We start from the raw sequence: 18,098 nt of genomic DNA, 5'->3' as shown, positions 1-18,098 counted from the left end.
AATAAAATTAAAATTAACACTTTGGGAGTGAGTTGATGTTAATCGGACGAATGGTGACGTGTTCGACTTGATGATCACCGGTGCAAGAGAACTGTCGACATGGCCGAAGAAAATGAAAGTAGAAAAAGTCATGATTACACTCTAAGGATTGAAGCGCAGGAAGCCCTGAAAGAAATTTCTTTTGCAGTTTCCCATGTTGAAATTTCCCCAGAGTTGCCTCAAGGGGCGGAAAAAGTTTATCTAAATGTGAAAACGCAAGAGGGCGATGCTTACTGTGTGGAACTTTCTGTGCAGGGGTTCAGAGTAAGTTAAAAGGAGTTTATAAGTTAAATCAGAGACACATGTTATTTATGTCTCTGATTAAATTTAAACGGTTTATTGACGAACCAGATTGTTGTCTTTTCGTTCAATGTTTGAAAAAAGGTTATCTTTAACTATATATATGTAAAAAACCAGATTAAACTTTTAAAAATTATTAAATGTTCTAATGATAAAAGTGTAGTTTACAATTGGACTAATAACATGAATGAAATATGTGATATTGTTTTATTAGATAGTTGGCAGAACATTTAATACAATAGATGACACACCACAGTCAAAATATTATGAAACCATCTATGCACTACTGGACCAAGTAAGCCCGAAATACAGGAACAGTTTCGGGGACACACTTTTGAGGAAACTTGAAAATTTACAGAAACAGTCGGAAGACAGTGCCCCTTCCTGACCCAGATTTGTCTTCAGTCCTCGTTGCTACCCTCCCAGTGGTAGTCAGCTGCTGTCTCTGTGCCTAACTGAGTCAAAATAACCTCAGTTTATTGATAGTTGCCAGTTTTTTAATCTGTAACCTGAGAAATTGGTGCCTAGCCGCCAGGATTTTTATTCAGATGTGCTTTATAGAACTTAAGAAAGAGCTTCCATTAACAACTAGATTTTGTTTATTTGTTGTGAATGCTAGTTTGATTTTAAGGTTTGCATTTGGTTATAGTTTTAGCTACGCCATTTAGACACACATTTTAGTTAGTGACACAAATAGGAAATGTGGTCTAGCATCTGTCGTTTTACATGAAGTTTCAATAGTACTTGAAGTTGCAAATAGATTTAATTTAGTAATGCATCAATTTGTTTATAAATTTCACTGATCCTATGCAAGTTTTGTATATTGCAGTGCAGGTACATTGTTTTTATTAACAACCTGAACCTTAAACTATTTCTGTCATTGGAGCGCATACTAGATTTTCTGCAGAGTTAAAAGCAAATAACTAAAATCCTACAATAGAGATTTATGCACGTTGATTTATGGTGTAAAAAAAGGACAAGCCCGTGATGTTGATTTCATTGAGTAGGAAACTTTGATATTTTAAAACCACACAAAAAAATTACTTCTATAATTGTTGTCAAATCTAATGCACCATTTACAAATAAAAAGATACAAAAGTTGTCATTAGATAAAATGGTCAATAATGAATCGTGAACATTTTAACAAGATTGATTTGATTTTGAGGTATATTTTTCAAATACCAGTATTGTACTGGTAGCATTTTTTCTGAAAAAAAAGCGATAAGTAAAAATTTTTTTAAAAATTAGATTAACCATGATGATGACATTTTGTATTTGGTGAACTTTAAGTTAAAATTATACATTTTAATATTTTACATAGTTATTTATTACCCCATCCTGGAATATGAAAGAGGAAAATTTTAGGGGGTAATTCTATTATACAGTATTAACAAAAATATAATGTGATTTTTGAAATCTGCATTGTAATATTCTTTTTTTTACCAAAGTGTAATTTTATTTTACATTGCTTTATTTGTCGTTATTGTTACCTTGTACAATGAAAAAAAAAATCAGAGCTTCCAGAAAACTATCGGTATGTTTGTTCTTTATATGAGGCAAGAGTTCATTTGATTTTATCATGAAACCTCAGTCAGTCAGCAACATATACCACCTTAAATCTACAGGTGAACGAATTGGACACCACAACAAAATTATATAAACCACAGCGATCACACAACCACAAATTTAATAACTACATTGTTATATAGACCAATATCAATATAAAAGTAAAGGCATCTACAAGTAAATGTACATTGTACAAACTGAGCAGGTCACAAACCACCATTGATGATCTGTTTCTGGGGCCAGCACACAACTACATGTACATACAATGAACAAAATGAAGGGTCCATGCATATACTCTGACAATTCAAATATTCAGCAGTTCTAGGATGTGATATTAACCTGATATGACAGATTTTGTAGTAGTGTACTAAGATCTTATGTGGTCTTTCAGACATTATGGTGAACTGTGGTGCCGTATTTTACATGTATAATTAGGGCTGGTTTGATGGACTAAATGGTGGATAATAGTTGTCAAATTTAGTGGGTGCATGTCACAAGAGAACTTGCTGCAACAAAGTTGTAAATACTTGCATTCCTAAGATGCTTCCCTCAGCATAAAATGCAATATACAAAACTGTTTAAGCACACCTCTTTTATGTCTTGTAATCATAGTTTACTTATATCAAGTTGAATCTATTCTTTTATGAAAATTGAGCAAAAATTATTACCAACGTGGTTGCAAGCTTTTAAGTTCTTTTGTAGAACAGACCCAAAACGTTAACAAGACTGAACAAACTTTAGATCTACTATCTTCCTCGTATGATTTGTCAAACTACTGCAAATGTCCACAAATATTTTTGTATTCCTAATACATGTACCAGTATTGAAAATAAAAGAGTTAAGCTTGTTGTAATTTTTTTTATGTTTGGCCATCAACTTCTAGAGTTACCTTCCAGGTCAAATATGTACATGTAAGTGTAACAGATGGTGAAAAGTACTGTCTCACTAGGGACTTGAACCCAGGGCCTTTGATATACTCTGCCCAGCATTTTCAGCCACTTAGCTATTAAGACCCTTATTCTCAAACAACATTCATTTGGTAGTACAAATGCAGTTACGGTCAACATTGTAAAAAAAAAAAACAACTTCTGTATACAGGGAAATATTCGCCCCCGGTTTATTTTTTGCCCTCATTGTGAGCAGGCAAATTTAAAACTGGGCGAATTTCAATGTCTTAAATTATCTCTCTTAAAACACAACTGTGTCTGGGCTAATACAAGACGAGGCGCAACTGTTTGCAAGTGTAAAAGGGCGAAAATTACGAGGGGCGAAAATAACCCTGCATACAGTATAATTTCTTTAGGGCAATCAAAGCCTTTCAGCAAGTGTCACGATTCAGTTCATACAATGTTTGTTTTTGATACTGAAATTGTTGACAACAGGTGAAAGACAGTACAACTTTAGTAAATTTTTAGAATAATTTTATTTCCATCGCGGGGTATGTGTAATTGCCTAAAATTTTTTCCTCAGGAAAATGAAAAATACCAGAAATTATTTTTTTTTTTTCAACATATAATGCACTGTCTGATTTTGATTAAAGAGTGTAAAATGTATGCAAAAACACAGACTTTGGCTTGGTATAAGTAGTTTAATGATCACAATTTTAAAAGTTTTAGGACAGACTGTTTATAGGCATTAAGAGTCTCTCTGCTGTCCCCCTCATCCTTCAAATTAGAGAAAGCAGATTTGTACGACTGAATATCATCTTCAGTATCCACCACTGAAACATTTGGATCACTCTTGCTCACTGAACTGGCCAGGTCTGTCTTTTCCCCACTATTGATCTGCAAATAATAAATTCATACAGCTTAGAAAAAGACAATTCTACAATTTTCCCTGTACCTGATTTTTCCCCATGAGTAACTCCCCTTTGATTTCTCAACAAATTCGATCACAAACTACAGTCGCCGTAGTTCAATTATAATGAGATCAAACTCTTTTATTTGGTTAAAACAGAACAGTGTTCAAACAGTGGAGAGACTCTAGTCACAGTAGGTGGCGGAGGCAAGCGTTTATATATCAGCATAACATGCTTTTTGTTAAATTTGGACTCATGCACATAGAATTTAATTTGTAACATCGTATTGTCTCTCCTTTTTAATGCACAATAAAACTATGAGTATCGATGAACATATTTCTTGTTATTTTAACCTGACATTGACCAATATGCGTTCGAGCACAGACATGCACACTGTAAGTTTTCATCTCTACAGATCAAACTTACCCACAATAGAGCAAACAAGGCAATAGTTTTATTTGAATTAAAGTGTGTGGGCATGAGATGTGATCTTCCTATTATTTTTCAGATTTTAAAACCCAATTTGTCCTAAACTAAAATCAAACCACAAAATACATGTATGACATTCGAAGCAAAATCTTAAAGTGGGATGAACATCGAATTGCATTCAATTCTTTATAAACTTTTGTATCAACTGCATGAAAATAAATCGCTCAATCCGTCCCTACCTGCAGAATTTTCTGCTTCAGCTTTAAGATCTTTTTCTTGGACTGTGTCTTGTCCCACTGATATTTCACCCAATCAGATTCCTCCATCTCATCCTCCCAATCTTCTTTTTCCTGAATTATCCAAGTATCGTAAAATATTGTAATATTTTATATAACATATACAAATATCCTATTAAATCCTTGTTCAAGTAAACAAAATGAAGGCATTTCATATTAATAGTGCAGCCTGAATCTATATTTATATTTGACTCACTGAATAAAATGAAGCTAAAATGATTATTCAATGTATATTTTAAGAGTACTTAGGCAATGCTCTCTGGGGAATCTCATACTCAAAGAAAACATAAGCTATATGTAACAAAACTAAAAAAATAAAAATAAACACCTCATGAACTTCCAATACATACATAATTCAGTGGTTGCAAAGCATTCCACTACCAGTACTATTTATACATCTGAAATATCAATCTTCATGGTATTCCCCCCCCCCCCCCCCCATTATAATAAAGTGGAGTGGGGTAAGGATTTTTATTTCAAAACTTAAATGCAAATCGATATAAATTATTAGAGTCTTGCAGAAACTTAATAACGTTTAATTATATAAACACTACAGGTATCATGACTTACCTGTCTACTTATACAGGTATCATGACTTACCTGTCTACTTATACAGGTATCATGACTTACCTGTCTACTTATACATGTATCATGACTTACCTGTCTACTTATACATGTATCATGACTTACCTGTCTACTTATACATGTATCATGACTTACCTGTCTACTTATACATTTACTCAAGACTTACCTGTGACTCATAGTATAAAGCTGTCAATGTGTAAACATTAAAATCAAAGTTCTGTTTCCGGACTGGGCACCTGCAAAAAGCATAATTAAACAGACATCATTTAAACAGACAATGTGCATCAACAGACATGCTAATTTGTTCAAAAATCAATATCCACCTAGTATCAAACACAACAAATATAATTCTTGACCAGTAGTCACTCCATTATCTGGGATCAAAGACAATGTATGCCATTCATATATTGATTTTTTATTTTGACCAATCAAGCACTTGCCTGTCTGATTTGAGTTGCAGAGTCATTGCTTTTTCGTCCATCTTGTCCCCCGCTAATTTCTTGATCTTTGTGACCGAATGCTCATCAAACTTCAGCACCGAGAGATCTACCTGTAACATTTATAACTAAATTTCTATCATTTCATACATTCTAGAAAGTGACCAAATGTAGTCAAATTACTGTAACACTTTGATATTCTTTCCACAAAGAGATAAAGCACACTTTATATACGATTGCTCCAAAAATATAGCACTTTTGCAAACATCAGACATTTTTAATATTATACAATATATAGTAAAAATATATTCAAAGAAAGACTAATTAAACAATTACCAGCGTCTGTTAATCATCTTACATGACATCACTAAAATATTCAGGTTTTGTTTGGGGTATATAGGAAAATGGTTACTATGCAATAAAAAGTTGGATATTTGACTATTTGAACCACTTTAAACCAAAGAAATCCGATTCAAATTATATTCTACAGGTATTGTAGTACATATGTAAATTGAATTAATGCTGGTTTGATGTGGTCTGTGTACTAAAAATGAGACAAATATTTCAATTAGTGACTTTTGTATGTATATAGCCATATATACTGAAAAGACATCCTATGAAATTGTTATATGCATGGCCTAGTGGTAACGCACGTACATAAATTGCAATGACAAACACAATGTTTACTTATTTATATATGGTAGGCCTGATTGTAAATCATATTTTAACCGTGTTATTTACAAATTTGCACTAGTTTTTCTAATTATTAATGCAATATTTTTAATAAGAAAAAGATGGTGTACAATATGTGTTTACCAAACAAACTTCACTATAAAGAATTCTTGAATATTTCAGGAGTAACATAGAAATCCCTTGGATTTATTTAAGAAATAAAGTACGAGTTTTCGTGAATGTTGCAGAATAACCTCCGAGGTCGAGAAATGTTGTTTTGAAATATAAAAGCCGAGGCGTTAGCCGAACCTTTTATATTTCAAACAACATTTCGAGACCGAGGAGGTTTTCCTGCAACATTCACGAAAACAAGAACTTTATTTCTATTCTACTAACAGCCCAGTATTTCTACAGATTGTTTCTCCTATAGAGAGAAGATCTAGGTCATTTTGACTGCTGTTCCGTGTAACCCCAACGGTTTTGTTAGTAATGTTTACATATGTATCGATTAAAGGAATCATATGCAGACGACAGACTTTTTCTTACGATTTTAATACTCTTCACTTATTTATAAAATATCTTTGAATCACATTCATAATATTTTAAGGGCAATTTAATACGATGATTACTACTACACGTTATATATTTTATGTAAAAACATGCTGTGAAAATGTGCTAGGGAGGTCCTAGGAACAGCCGCTTTGATCTCTTAAAAATAAAAATTTGAGGCATTACACATTGTTTTGACTGGGACTAACACATGAAATTGACACAGTTTTAAAACTTTTTTACGGTTTGAAGTTGTACTTCCATGATCAGTGCGAGACAAATAGGTATTTCTGATCTGATAATTTACTGAATCAGATAACGTTCGTGGTATATTGGAGAATAATGTCCGCTGCATCTCTTTGATCTCGGCAATAACTGTAGTAGAATCTTCACTAAAGAGCAGCTGAAGCTTACATTAACTGTGACCTCGCGTGACCTTGGATCTCTTAATGACGTCCCGCAGGTCACATAGTCTGAGGTTATAACCTCCAATGGGAAGTTCGCTTTTCTGATCTCTCGATTTTTTAATTCACTGGGGAACTCTGTACAGAATTCTGCAAATATAAATTTATAAATACAATGTAGTACCATAATAAATGAAAATGAAATAAACTACATGTAACATTAATTCAGTCGTTTTGTTTTTCATCATTTCACCTATTGGTTTAAGAAAGCATTTTTTATGAGAAAGCAATTTAAAGGGGGATAACTTCTCAATTATAATTGATAATTTTTTCATGAGTTTGAGAAATTGAGGGAAATGGCCCTATTGAGTGAAATCACATATACATTATGTACATGTAAAAATAAACTGATTAATTTAGTCAAATATCTTAATTGTTGCATTAATAAATATATTTATTTCTAAGACTTATGTATTATATAATATTAATAAATTTTTAGGGTAATTTTACATGCTTTAAATATTTATTAAAAGGGGACGATGTATATTTCGGTAGTCCTTTGGTGGTGTTCCTTAAACATATTATGAAGAATATAGTTACGTACTTTTAATTGCCTGACAGTGTGTCTTTATATGAGGAGGCGTGAGATGAAGGAAGTTTGGAATCTTCACCAATTCTGCGTTGCCATATTTCCCAGCACTTAGTTTGTATTCTTTCTGCAATGCCAACATGAATAAAACAGTATTCAAACTGCTCAGCTTTATAAATAAACTAATAGCAGAATTTAAACCGCTCAGCTATAATTATATACATATACCAATAACACTAGTTCAACTGCTCAGCTATATCATGTACATATATCTGACTTATACCAGCGGCCAGCCCCTACTCATTCAGTCTTATTTACTTCATTGTAGTGAAAAAGAAGCAGCTAACTTTAGTCAGACATCAGACGTACCAAATACAGAAATTGAAGTGCTCAGCTGTATACAACTGTATACATACATATATATATATATACCAATAACAGCTGTATACATATATACCAATAACAGATTGAGTTAAAACCATGCCCAGCTTACTGCTAAATATCATTATAGATACAAAACCAAAATAATCATTCCTGCCAATTCCAAGTTTTCATGGTTATAAAAACATAACTATTAAAGTAGGGCACAGATTTCCTCAAAATATATTGTCACAAATGTTTGTAAGAAGTGAAGAAATTATGGAGTAAATGACATGTGCATCCAAATCAAATAGCTTATTGTAGTTAAAAAAAAATTGCACAACATTTATTTAGCTGGCCTACTGGTAAGAGAGCATAAATGGTGTAATTCTACATAAGAATATTAATATGTACATGTACAAACATATTACACTTGGCTGTGTATTCTGTCTAGTATTATTTGGTGGAGAGCCACTTCTACTAAATCAAATACATTTCATGCATGTATGTTTATAAATAGTTATATTTAGATGTGTATGTTTGTTAAAAAAATTTTTTTTTTGTAGTATATCCTACCCATTAAGTAAGTTACATTAGCTTATAATTGACTGTTTTCCCTTGGGTTCCATAACTTAATAACGTTTACATTTACATTTATTTAGCACTACACTATAAAATTTAAAAATCTCTGATTATAATCGATAATTAGTTAGTTGCGGGAAACCGATCATCGATTATGAAAATCTCACCGATTCCCATCACTAGTATTGCTTCTCAGGCACCAGTCAGATTAATTTCTGTCATATTGAACAGGGGGAATAACTCTAATTTTAAGTAAAATATGAAAATTTAGTTATTCCTCTTTGAAATGTGGCAATAAAAAACACATATAATTACATTTTAAGAATTTTTCTTAAGATCTGTGATTATTAATCTTTCACTGACAAAGTCTTACTTTTCGGTACCCCTGCCTGATGGGGAGGGGCACTGACCCCCAGCGAAATGGCGCCTTGGTCGGCCAAACACTCGTCCAGTTCATATCTGTTTTCATGCAATCTGCTCTGGATAGAGTCCTAACATCAGGTGGTTTTTCCTAAAAATTTATTTTTAAAAAATATCTTGAATATTTTCCATTTTATCAATTTCAACTGTATTTGATTCACATGTATGTGTATTTTAATTAAAAATCATCAAAAGGTGATGGAAGCAATAACTTGGGACAGACAATAATATCATGTCCAATAAAGACATTTTTCATTCCTTAAACTTTGACTGCACTTGGTGCTGTAGACATTCTGCATTATGTATAATGTTTTAGAGGAAACGCTTGATTACTTGTTGATTAGAGATAGCTGCAGGTCTGTAGCTCCCAGTCTGAAAATATTCGAATCATATACCTGGGAGCTACAGTGCCTCCCATAGTAAAAAAACTGCAACTTACAGCACACAAAAAATTGTGTTAGTTTAGGAATGATTAACCTTATTTCCAAACACATTCTATACAGATATTTAATTCCCAAAAATTGCTCAGACATTTCACTACAGATATCAATACTTCACACTTGCCTCTGAAATTCTTTTAAACACCATAACCATGATCACCAGCCCCATAAAGTGAAGTGGTGCAGTTTGTTTAATGTATGTAAAAATGGCGACTCTTGATCTGGATGTGAATTTAACATGCCGGCACTTCAATATCCATTTTGTATTTAAGAGAAAGTTTGAGGCAAGTAAACTACAGATATCAATGGTAAATTGACGGAAGAATATTATGTTACTAATTTTTACTACTGAATTTGTGTGAAAATAAGGTTAATCAGTCAACAACTACTGCACTTTCTTTGCTCCGTAAATTGCATTTTTTTTTTTACTATGGGAGGAACTGTAACGTTAGCTCCCATGTCCATATTTTCTCAGTCCGAAAGCTTCAGATCTGCAGCTAGATTTAAGAATGCAATGCAAATAAATTACCCATTTGAATCTTTTTACATCTTTGTCTCGAAGAATGTTCAAAACCTTGAAGTTTTCATCTGAAATCAAAAAGTTTTTTTAAAAATGTATGAAAACAATATGAAGAAAGTATTGGCAAGTTTTTCAGATCAATAAAATGTTTTATCAAATTTTAATGTGATTAAATAACGTTCCGAGTTTCCTCGAAATTTCCATATCATCTGATAAAGTTTATTTGAATGTAAGATTTTAAATCGGTTGAAGGAATGCAAATAACCTTCCAAATCTTCTTTGATTCTACTGTGAACACAACATCGTTGCAAATGGTGAACTGTAGATCGCTTTATGTTCAAAACAATCCAATGTTCGTTTGAAAGTTGCACAAGCCTTCTGGAGGCCATTTTGGGCTGGACGTAAACTTTAGCGAGAAAACACGAGAGTTGTGTATTCAGTGGCGCAGCTGTCATGGCGGACGACTCGAAGCAGACAAGTGCCCTACTGAAAAGGCACGAACAATTAAAGCGATGGAATGAATCGGACACAAATAGGGCTGCAGATACACCAAGAGACAAACCAAGAAAAGTTAAATTTCAAGATGGATGTGTATTTTTAGCCGCATGTTCAAGTGGGGATACCGAGGAGGTAGCCAGGCTTCTAAGACGAGGCGCTGACATAAACACGGCGAATGTAGACGGTTTAACAGCCTTGCACCAGGTAGATACTGGCGTTCTATTGTAAACTAGTCTTATATGTATGTGTTCTTCTTAAATGATAAATATTAAAATGCTTAAACTTCCAGTGGTCGTGCATTTTTGTACAAGAGTTCTCTGCCCCTTGTTGACAAAATTGACATTTTGTGCAAACCTGATGTTCCTATACTTCATCACTTGGCCTTGTATTTCTACAGATGTCTGCAGTGTATGATTTGTAATATTCTTAGTGTAGAAGGAAATTTGCATATTTCGTGTATCTAACATTGTTGCTGCATTTTCACCAACCTGTTGTAGCACCTGGCCATGCTGTTTATATATGCTCATTGATTCAGTTGTGCTTTTCTTTTATTATTGTCCAGTCAATTACATTATACATTGTTAAAGTTTGTATTAAGCTGAATTCTGGTTTTGAGAGCTTAAATTATACAGCAACTTGATTAACTTTAAGTATATATTTCAAGTGCTGAATGAATAATTCTTGCAAGAGACATTTTGATGGATGTCATATTCACTGCTATTCTAGGTAAAGATACTCACATCTCTGTCAATGATAATTTAGTTCAACTGATTGTTGATCAAAAACTGGTTAATAAGATGCTGAAGAAGAAAAAGTTTAGAGAGAGAGAGAGGGAGAGAGAGAGAGAGAGAGAGAGAGAGAGAGAGAGAGAGAGAGAGAGAGAGAGAGATACCACAACCCAAATCCAAATACACACAAATGCATTTGTTACATAAACATTAAAAATGTGCCTTTTACATGTATTTCAGTAAGCATGCTAAGATATATCACTGCACTCTTACATCTGTTTGAGCTTTGTAGTGGTGTCAACCTGAACTAACCTGTGCACATGTATCTTAATACATGCATTAAAGTATACATTTGTCTGTGCACATGTGTATGAATGTGTACATGGGCATTTACCAGTCCGCATGTGTCATTTCACACATGTGAAATGAGGATGCATGGATTTATACAAGTCATATGAAATTTGTAAATGTGTATTGATCTTTGAACACACACCTGTGTACAATAAACACACACCTGTGTACAATAAACATGCACCTGTGCCTGTGTGCCATAACAGAACCCTGGGGGAAGGTTACCAACACTCTTCAATTTCTATTTAGTTTCTCAGGATTTTGATATCTTGCATTATAGCTCACATTGCAGAAATTTAAAATGGATAGAGATGATAGAACCCAGCAATCTTCAATTTTAATCAGCTGATCTTTGTTTGATGCATTATTTTTGTATATTCATAGTGATTAAGATCAAATCATGCAATTCTATGGTATTGATTTTTGTTATTACATTTATCTGTCCATTATACTTATATAAATATAGAAATCTACCTCATGTTCAATGTTTGATTTAAGGAACTTCATAAAGTGTTAAAGTCAACAATAGTTGGAGATGGACAATGTAAAAACTCTCATATTGTTTGTAAACTATACATAAAAATAGATTGCAAAATTTGATTAAACAATCTTATTAAAGTTAAAAGCATTTGGTTGAATGTCAGCCCTCAAGGATGTGACCTTTGAACCAGAAGGATACAAACAGTAAACTTTGTTTAGAATACACAAAGCTTAATTAAATAAGGAAAACTGGAAACTAGATGATACAACAACAGGTTTTATTTCTTTTGTACTTGAGTGTAGTGAGGAAATATACCTTAACTTACAGGTATTATAATATATTACAAGTTGCTGGCAAATCTTTTCTATCCAGTATTATGCCTATGTACATGTATGTAGCTTGCTGTATCCATTGTTTGATGTTAAGGAAATGTCTTTTTTCTTGGAGTGATTATTTAAGGTTGAAGATTACAGGGTTCCCACCTTTTCAAATCAATTAAGTCTAATGTCTTCATGAATTAAAGTCCACAAAAATCACTATTTTTGTACTGTACATGGTCCTTTATTGGGAACTGGGGAGGGGCTTAGTAATTTTTCTGTCCGTCCACATTTCCTCTGTTTAGTATAGCAATGCCGTGGACATGATTTGAGCTTGAGAGCCTTCTGTATAGTCTTTAGTCTTTTGCTAGTATTTTTGCAGATCAAAGCTACAATGTATGACCCTCTTTAAAAGAGCTATCGGCAGACTGGACACATTTTTTCATATTAAAATAAAGATGTGGTATCTCATGTACACTGTACATGTCTCAGAAAAAATAAATTCTATGCTGTTTAGTTTAGCCTCAGTTCATTGTAAACTATGATCTTTAATCCTGTCCATTAATGCTCTTATGCTATTTAGCTTTTTTTTTTCATTATAACCTCTGCCCTTTGACCCCATAGTTTTCTTTTACATTAGAGCTGCGTTAAAGATCGTTGCTGCTACCCTAGCTGCTAGGCTAAATATCTAGGTCTAATTGGACGTGCTGAATGTATTAATGCTTTTATTGCTAAACTAGCGTATCATTCAAGATTAATACAGCTACATAGAGTTACATAGCTGCTACGATCCAGAAAGCCACCCTGTGTATTATTACCTGTTAATAACCTTGCCCTTTAACTCTTTGTTATTCGTAACTTTTAAATCTTGCAATATAAACCCTTGTAACTAGTTCAACATCTGTTTCCAATTTTTTTGCTTTTCAATGCCTATGTTATTTATATCATCTCTGCATTTCAATTTCTGCACTATTTGACCTATGTTTATTTTTTTATTTTAAAGATATCTGGCTTTATTTTTAAGATATCTGGCTTTTTTGTATCCATATTTTGTTCTATAATATGCTGTACATTTCATCGCTCTAGTTCCAGTAACCTTTGCTTTTTCTGAACCTTTCTTCCTCAGATCTCTGAGATTTTAATATTTCAATTAAAACCTGTTACCTCCATATCTCATCTACACTGCCGAAACAATTAAAATGACTGCTTCTTAAATTGTTCTTTTTTCCCCTCTTAAATCTTCAAGATAATGTGAGTCTCTTGTATAAACTTAAGACCCTCTTCTTAATTCTCTTCTTAAAAGATTAAGCAACCCCTGTGAGTGAGTAGTTGGGGATGCAGGCACTGCTTATTGTTTATACATTCCTGTGTGATAACAGGCCAGTGTGGAACAGAATGGAATGCATGTGTGTACAGATGGGAGTCGGGCGAGCTCTGATTGTGATATAATGCTCCCCGAGGTGTGATACAAGAGGCCTGTTGTTGTTATCTGTGCAGTGTGATTAGCCCTCAATTGTCTGTACTCTTAATATATAAATTATACATCAGTAAGACATGCTTCACTGGGTAGAGTATAGGTCTCTTATTGGTGCAGTATGATAGGGTGGAGATCCAATGTTTAGTCTCTGATCGGGTGGGGATCTAAAGTCTAGTCTGATCGGGTGGGGATCTAATGTTTAATCTCTGATCAGGTGGGGATCTAATGTTTCATTTCTGATCGGGTGGGGATCCAATGTAGTGTCTCAGATGCAGAGGGGATATACCCTATTAAGAATTATGAATAAAACTTGCTTATATGAATTATTGATTTAACTTGCAAGTAAGCAATATTCATTTTTGAGGCTTGAAAAGTGCATTGTTGCTCATGAGTCTACCTGTAAACTTTAATTTGAGGCCTGTATTGTGCATTCATGATTGTATCACCTGAGTTTATTATAAGCCTGTAAACCTCTCTAGGCCTGTATTGTGCATTTATCTCCTGAGTTTAGTATAAGCCCATAAACTTTCTTTCTTTTCTAGGCCTGTATAGATGACAATCAGTCCATGGTGGAGTTTTTGGTGGAGAATGGAGCTGATGTGGATGTGTGTGACAATGAGGGCTGGACTCCACTCCACGCCACAGCCTCATGTGGATTCACGGAAATCGCCAGGTGATTACACATCAACAACTTTCATCTCATTGTGAAACCTCAGTGGAAACCCCCCCCAAAACCCACACTCCTTAACAACTTTTTTTACCCTGATGCGAACATAAGATGCATTTGTCAGAATTAAAGTATTCCTATAAATGTACTGTATATGAAACTCGGAAACCTCTTTTAATAGAAAATCTTAAAACTGGACATACGTATATCACACACATTATACATAAGGCAGTTTTAACAGAAGGTTCTGTGATACATGTACAGTGAAATTAGTCATATTAAGAGGAATGTAGCTGTTATAGGAGGGGTCGTGACAGGCAGCATTTGCTACTTTCAGACCTTTGGTAGAGTTTTGTGAAATCATACAGTAAAAGAAAAGTTCATAAGTAATTTAAGATAGGAGTCATTGCAGTGATACTTTAGTAAAATGATGCCCTGTCCTAATTGTTATAAAGCTGTGGGAGTATAAACTCAGTTCTTTAAATACACTATACTGTAATATTTGTAGATATTTACTGGAACAGAAAGCTAATGTGGCAGCTGTGAACAATGATGGGGACCTGGCCATTGATATCTGTGAGGACAAAGAAATGAGGAAAATCCTACAAGAGGAGATGGACAATCAGGGTAGGCATCCAGGAGGCAATGGTCAAAGCTTACAAATGGGGAGCAATCAGGGTAACAAAGTAACTAGAAAGCTAATGTCAAGACTGAAGGAGAATGTAATGCTTCATAGTAAACAATGTACCACAATTCAACATAACAAAATGGTTTACTAAGTGGAGAGACTGTAGCTTGGTGACTTGTGTTTTCATTGTCTCCATGTACCGGAAAAGTAAAACTCTGACTCTAGGTCTAGATCTAGACCTCGTATCAAGATGACCGACTTTTTTAGCTATCTGTGTTGACTTGTTGTGGTAAATCTCTCACTAGAGGGGGAATTTCCTGAGTTAGTACAAGGTAGTACATCCCGCGCTCTTCTTTATTCTTTTCCCGGGATCCTGCTCTTCCTATCACCCGATGCTACAAGTCATTAAAAAGGTCAGATTACAGTACTGTTAATTATTCATCATTTAGCTACAATGGAGGGTGGATATTTAACAATCCATTGCAGGCACAAAGTCCCAGGGTCCAAATTACACTGGAAACAATAGAACAGTATGGGGCATGGAAGATACTTAATCTGAAGTATACAATATATGCCATTAAAAACCAATACCTTAGGAGATGAGGGCTATAATGGGGGTTGGATTATTGGTGTCAGAAAAAAATGGGGAGAAAATTGGAATTCAAAATATTTTAGTTTTATGTGACTGTAATTCATTTTTTTGGGGGGGCATCATTAGATTTCAGTTTGAATAAGCTACAAAAATGTAGACATGATATTATTTGTAAGTGGCTGAAGTGGTATTAAACAAGTGAAGGATGGGTGATGTAGGGTTACAGAGAACAGATTAGTTGAGTTATACAAATGCATGTACATGGGCTGTATATTTTAGATTGATTGTGTGTAATTCATCAAACTATAGAATATGATCACACCATCACCTTTTTCCAAAATCAGTTTGACTTTAACAAAACAGCATTATGTATTATATTACAGTGTGAGGAAAGTAGGAATTACATGTAGGTTGAGGTCCAGATTCCTTTGAATAAAGAAAATTATCCAAGAAATTAGAAATACTCTAAGTATTATATATACACCCATTGAAAGTTTTATGTTAAACATTGTTTGAAGAATTGTTTTACATCTGTTGTAATTTAAGCTCACACTTTCATACATGTATATGACTGGTTTTAGTTTTGACAATCATTTGAAGCAAATAAATTCAAATTTATTGAAATAAAGAAATGACAGTGTAAAATGTGGCGTTATCTAAAACATTCCTTGTCTTTCAGGAGTGGACGCGGATGCTGCTCGCTCAGAGGAGGAGAATCAGATGTTACAGGACGCCAACAAATGGCTGAACAACAAGTCCGTCAAGGAGAAGAAACACCCCAAAACAGGGGCCACCGCACTCCATGTGGCTGCCGCAAAGGGATACACGAAGGTCATGAGGTGGGTGTGATCTTGATTTGTAATAGCTGAAGACTGATAAAAGTGGTGAGGTGGCATGGGTTGTTATATTACCTACTATTAGGCCGTTGCTCAATTTTCACAGATTTCTTGAGCACCCCTCACCCCCCTAATTATATTTCCAATGAATTTTGAAATACAGTCTTTATTCTATATATGTACAAGTAAACACCACAAAAAATCTTCACATATCTTAAAAGATTTTAATTCATGAAAACTGTCCTCTAAGAGGTTGAATGATTCAACAGAATGAGTTAAAGTGAGCAAATTAGTGAGAAATGAAATGAAATGATCAATATCTAGTAATTATCAATATCTAGTAATTATTTTTGAAATTCTTGATGATTGTTTAAAATGAACAGATATCTCAATATTTGCTCCTGTATACATGTGACTTATTGTAATGAATACGCATTAAATGCGACTCGTTGTTTCAGTATACTACTGAAAGCGGGGGCGGATGTGAACTCCCAGGACTATGACGGGTGGACCCCCCTCCACGCAGCTGCCCACTGGGGGCAGGAGGAGACCTGCAAACTACTGGTGGAGCACATGTGTGACATGCAGCTCAAGAATAATGCTGTACGTAAATATACACTCTCAGGAACTTGTGTACACTCCTTCTCTCACGCTCACTTTCTCCAGAACTTACATTGGTTCGGAAATCATTTCATTTGAAAAATGATTGTCAAGATTTTTTTTTTTTAAATTATATATATATATGTAAAATTATTGAATCACTTCATATTGAGGATTATTTACTTTTAAGCATTTCTTATGAGAAGTACTATTGACAGACACAAATTACTCCAAAATTATTCAGTTTTAATACTGATTTTGTACATAGATTTTGCATTTAATTTTACAATATTGATGTTTTATTTTTTTAAATCTATTAAATAAATTTTCTCCACTTTGGGATCTGTGCTTTGCAAATATTTAAATATTTAGGGAATCTGGAAACTGCATTTAACAAAAGAAGGAAGAAGTGGGATAATTAGTAAAATTTTATGTCTTGAATTCCCTTCACTCTGTCTTCTCTCAGGGTCAGACACCGTATGATGTGGCTGATTCAGAAGTCCTGAAGCTTTTAGAGGAATTGGAGAGGAAGCAAGCTTCGGTATGTAATTCTCAAAATAAATCACTTAATAAGCAAAAATTTATGTTAAATAATACTTACAACATAATGCTTCTCAGTGTTTCCTGGTGTGCCACATTTATTGGATTTGCCTACATGCAGTCAATCAGTTACATAAATTTACGTGTAATTATATGAAATAGCTTACACAAAGTTTTTATATTATAGAATTTTTTTTTCTTACAACAAACTTTTGGAGGAAGAGTGAACTTCAAAAGGAAGAATGGTGCAAATACAAGATCATTATTATTGGAAACTTGATAAACTTTTTGTTTAGGGCATTTAAGAAGTTCCCTAAATTCTATCTTGTGTTCTAGCCTTGCTCACCTGTAACTTCTCTTGTCCATGTTGTCAGAGGCAGTAAGATTAACTGCCATT

At 33.9% G+C, this 18,098-nt stretch overlaps 3 protein-coding genes across 16 annotated transcripts in view; 2 read left to right on the top strand and 1 right to left on the bottom strand.

Annotated features, from left to right (window-relative positions):
• Positions 1–81: 81 nt before the first annotated feature.
• Positions 82–2,758, top strand: LOC128185566 (GSK3-beta interaction protein-like). Its single transcript, XM_052855149.1, has 2 exons — positions 82–303; positions 554–2,758. Exons 1-2 carry the CDS (start codon positions 100–102, stop codon positions 725–727), a joined length of 378 nt encoding a protein of 125 aa, XP_052711109.1. The 5' UTR covers positions 82–99; the 3' UTR covers positions 728–2,758.
• Positions 2,759–3,479: 721 nt separating this feature from the next.
• LOC128185565 (28S ribosomal protein S35, mitochondrial-like) lies at positions 3,480–10,441 on the bottom strand. Its single transcript, XM_052855147.1, has 9 exons — positions 10,252–10,441; positions 9,996–10,054; positions 8,980–9,117; positions 7,680–7,791; positions 7,086–7,225; positions 5,454–5,563; positions 5,180–5,249; positions 4,372–4,482; positions 3,480–3,689 (listed from the first exon to the last, which is right to left on the bottom strand). The coding sequence occupies exons 1-9, from the start codon at positions 10,439–10,441 to the stop codon at positions 3,501–3,503; spliced, it is 1,119 nt and encodes a 372-aa protein (XP_052711107.1). The 3' UTR covers positions 3,480–3,500.
• The window catches only part of LOC128185563 (protein phosphatase 1 regulatory subunit 12A-like), a 40,488-nt gene continuing 32,829 nt past the window's right edge, over positions 10,440–18,098 (top strand). For all 14 annotated transcript variants that reach the window (XM_052855140.1, XM_052855138.1, XM_052855136.1 and 11 more), the window contains exons 1-6: positions 10,440–10,688; positions 14,381–14,511; positions 15,014–15,132; positions 16,405–16,564; positions 17,020–17,164; positions 17,628–17,702. In XM_052855140.1, the coding sequence (XP_052711100.1) occupies positions 10,440–10,688; positions 14,381–14,511; positions 15,014–15,132; positions 16,405–16,564; positions 17,020–17,164; positions 17,628–17,702 (879 nt within the window). The remainder of the gene's footprint in view (positions 10,689–14,380; positions 14,512–15,013; positions 15,133–16,404; positions 16,565–17,019; positions 17,165–17,627; positions 17,703–18,098) is intronic.

The sequence above is a fragment of the Crassostrea angulata genome, chromosome 5, assembly GCF_025612915.1.
Source record: "Crassostrea angulata isolate pt1a10 chromosome 5, ASM2561291v2, whole genome shotgun sequence".
NCBI classification, from domain to species: Eukaryota; Metazoa; Mollusca; class Bivalvia; order Ostreida; family Ostreidae; genus Magallana; species Magallana angulata.
The sequence above is the reverse complement of the archived record's forward strand: the minus strand, read 5'-3'. Positions and strand labels throughout refer to the sequence as shown.

Bases quoted from the DNA above. Each gene is read 5' to 3' on its own strand.
- LOC128185566 (XM_052855149.1), top strand. From the start codon at position 100: ATGGCCGAAGAAAATGAAAGTAGAAAAAGTCATGATTACACTCTAAGG. The intron at 304-553 runs GTAAGTTAAAAG...TTGTTTTATTAG, and splicing joins TTTCTGTGCAGGGGTTCAGA to ATAGTTGGCAGAACATTTAA.
- LOC128185565 (XM_052855147.1), bottom strand. From the start codon at position 10,441: ATGACAGCTGCGCCACTGAATACACAACTCTCGTGTTTTCTCGCTAAA. The intron at 7,792-8,979 runs GTAAGACTTTGT...TTGGCATTGCAG, and splicing joins TCAGGCAGGGGTACCGAAAA to AAAGAATACAAACTAAGTGC. The intron at 5,564-7,085 runs GTAAGCTTCAGC...TAAATGTTACAG, and splicing joins CACGCGAGGTCACAGTTAAT to GTAGATCTCTCGGTGCTGAA.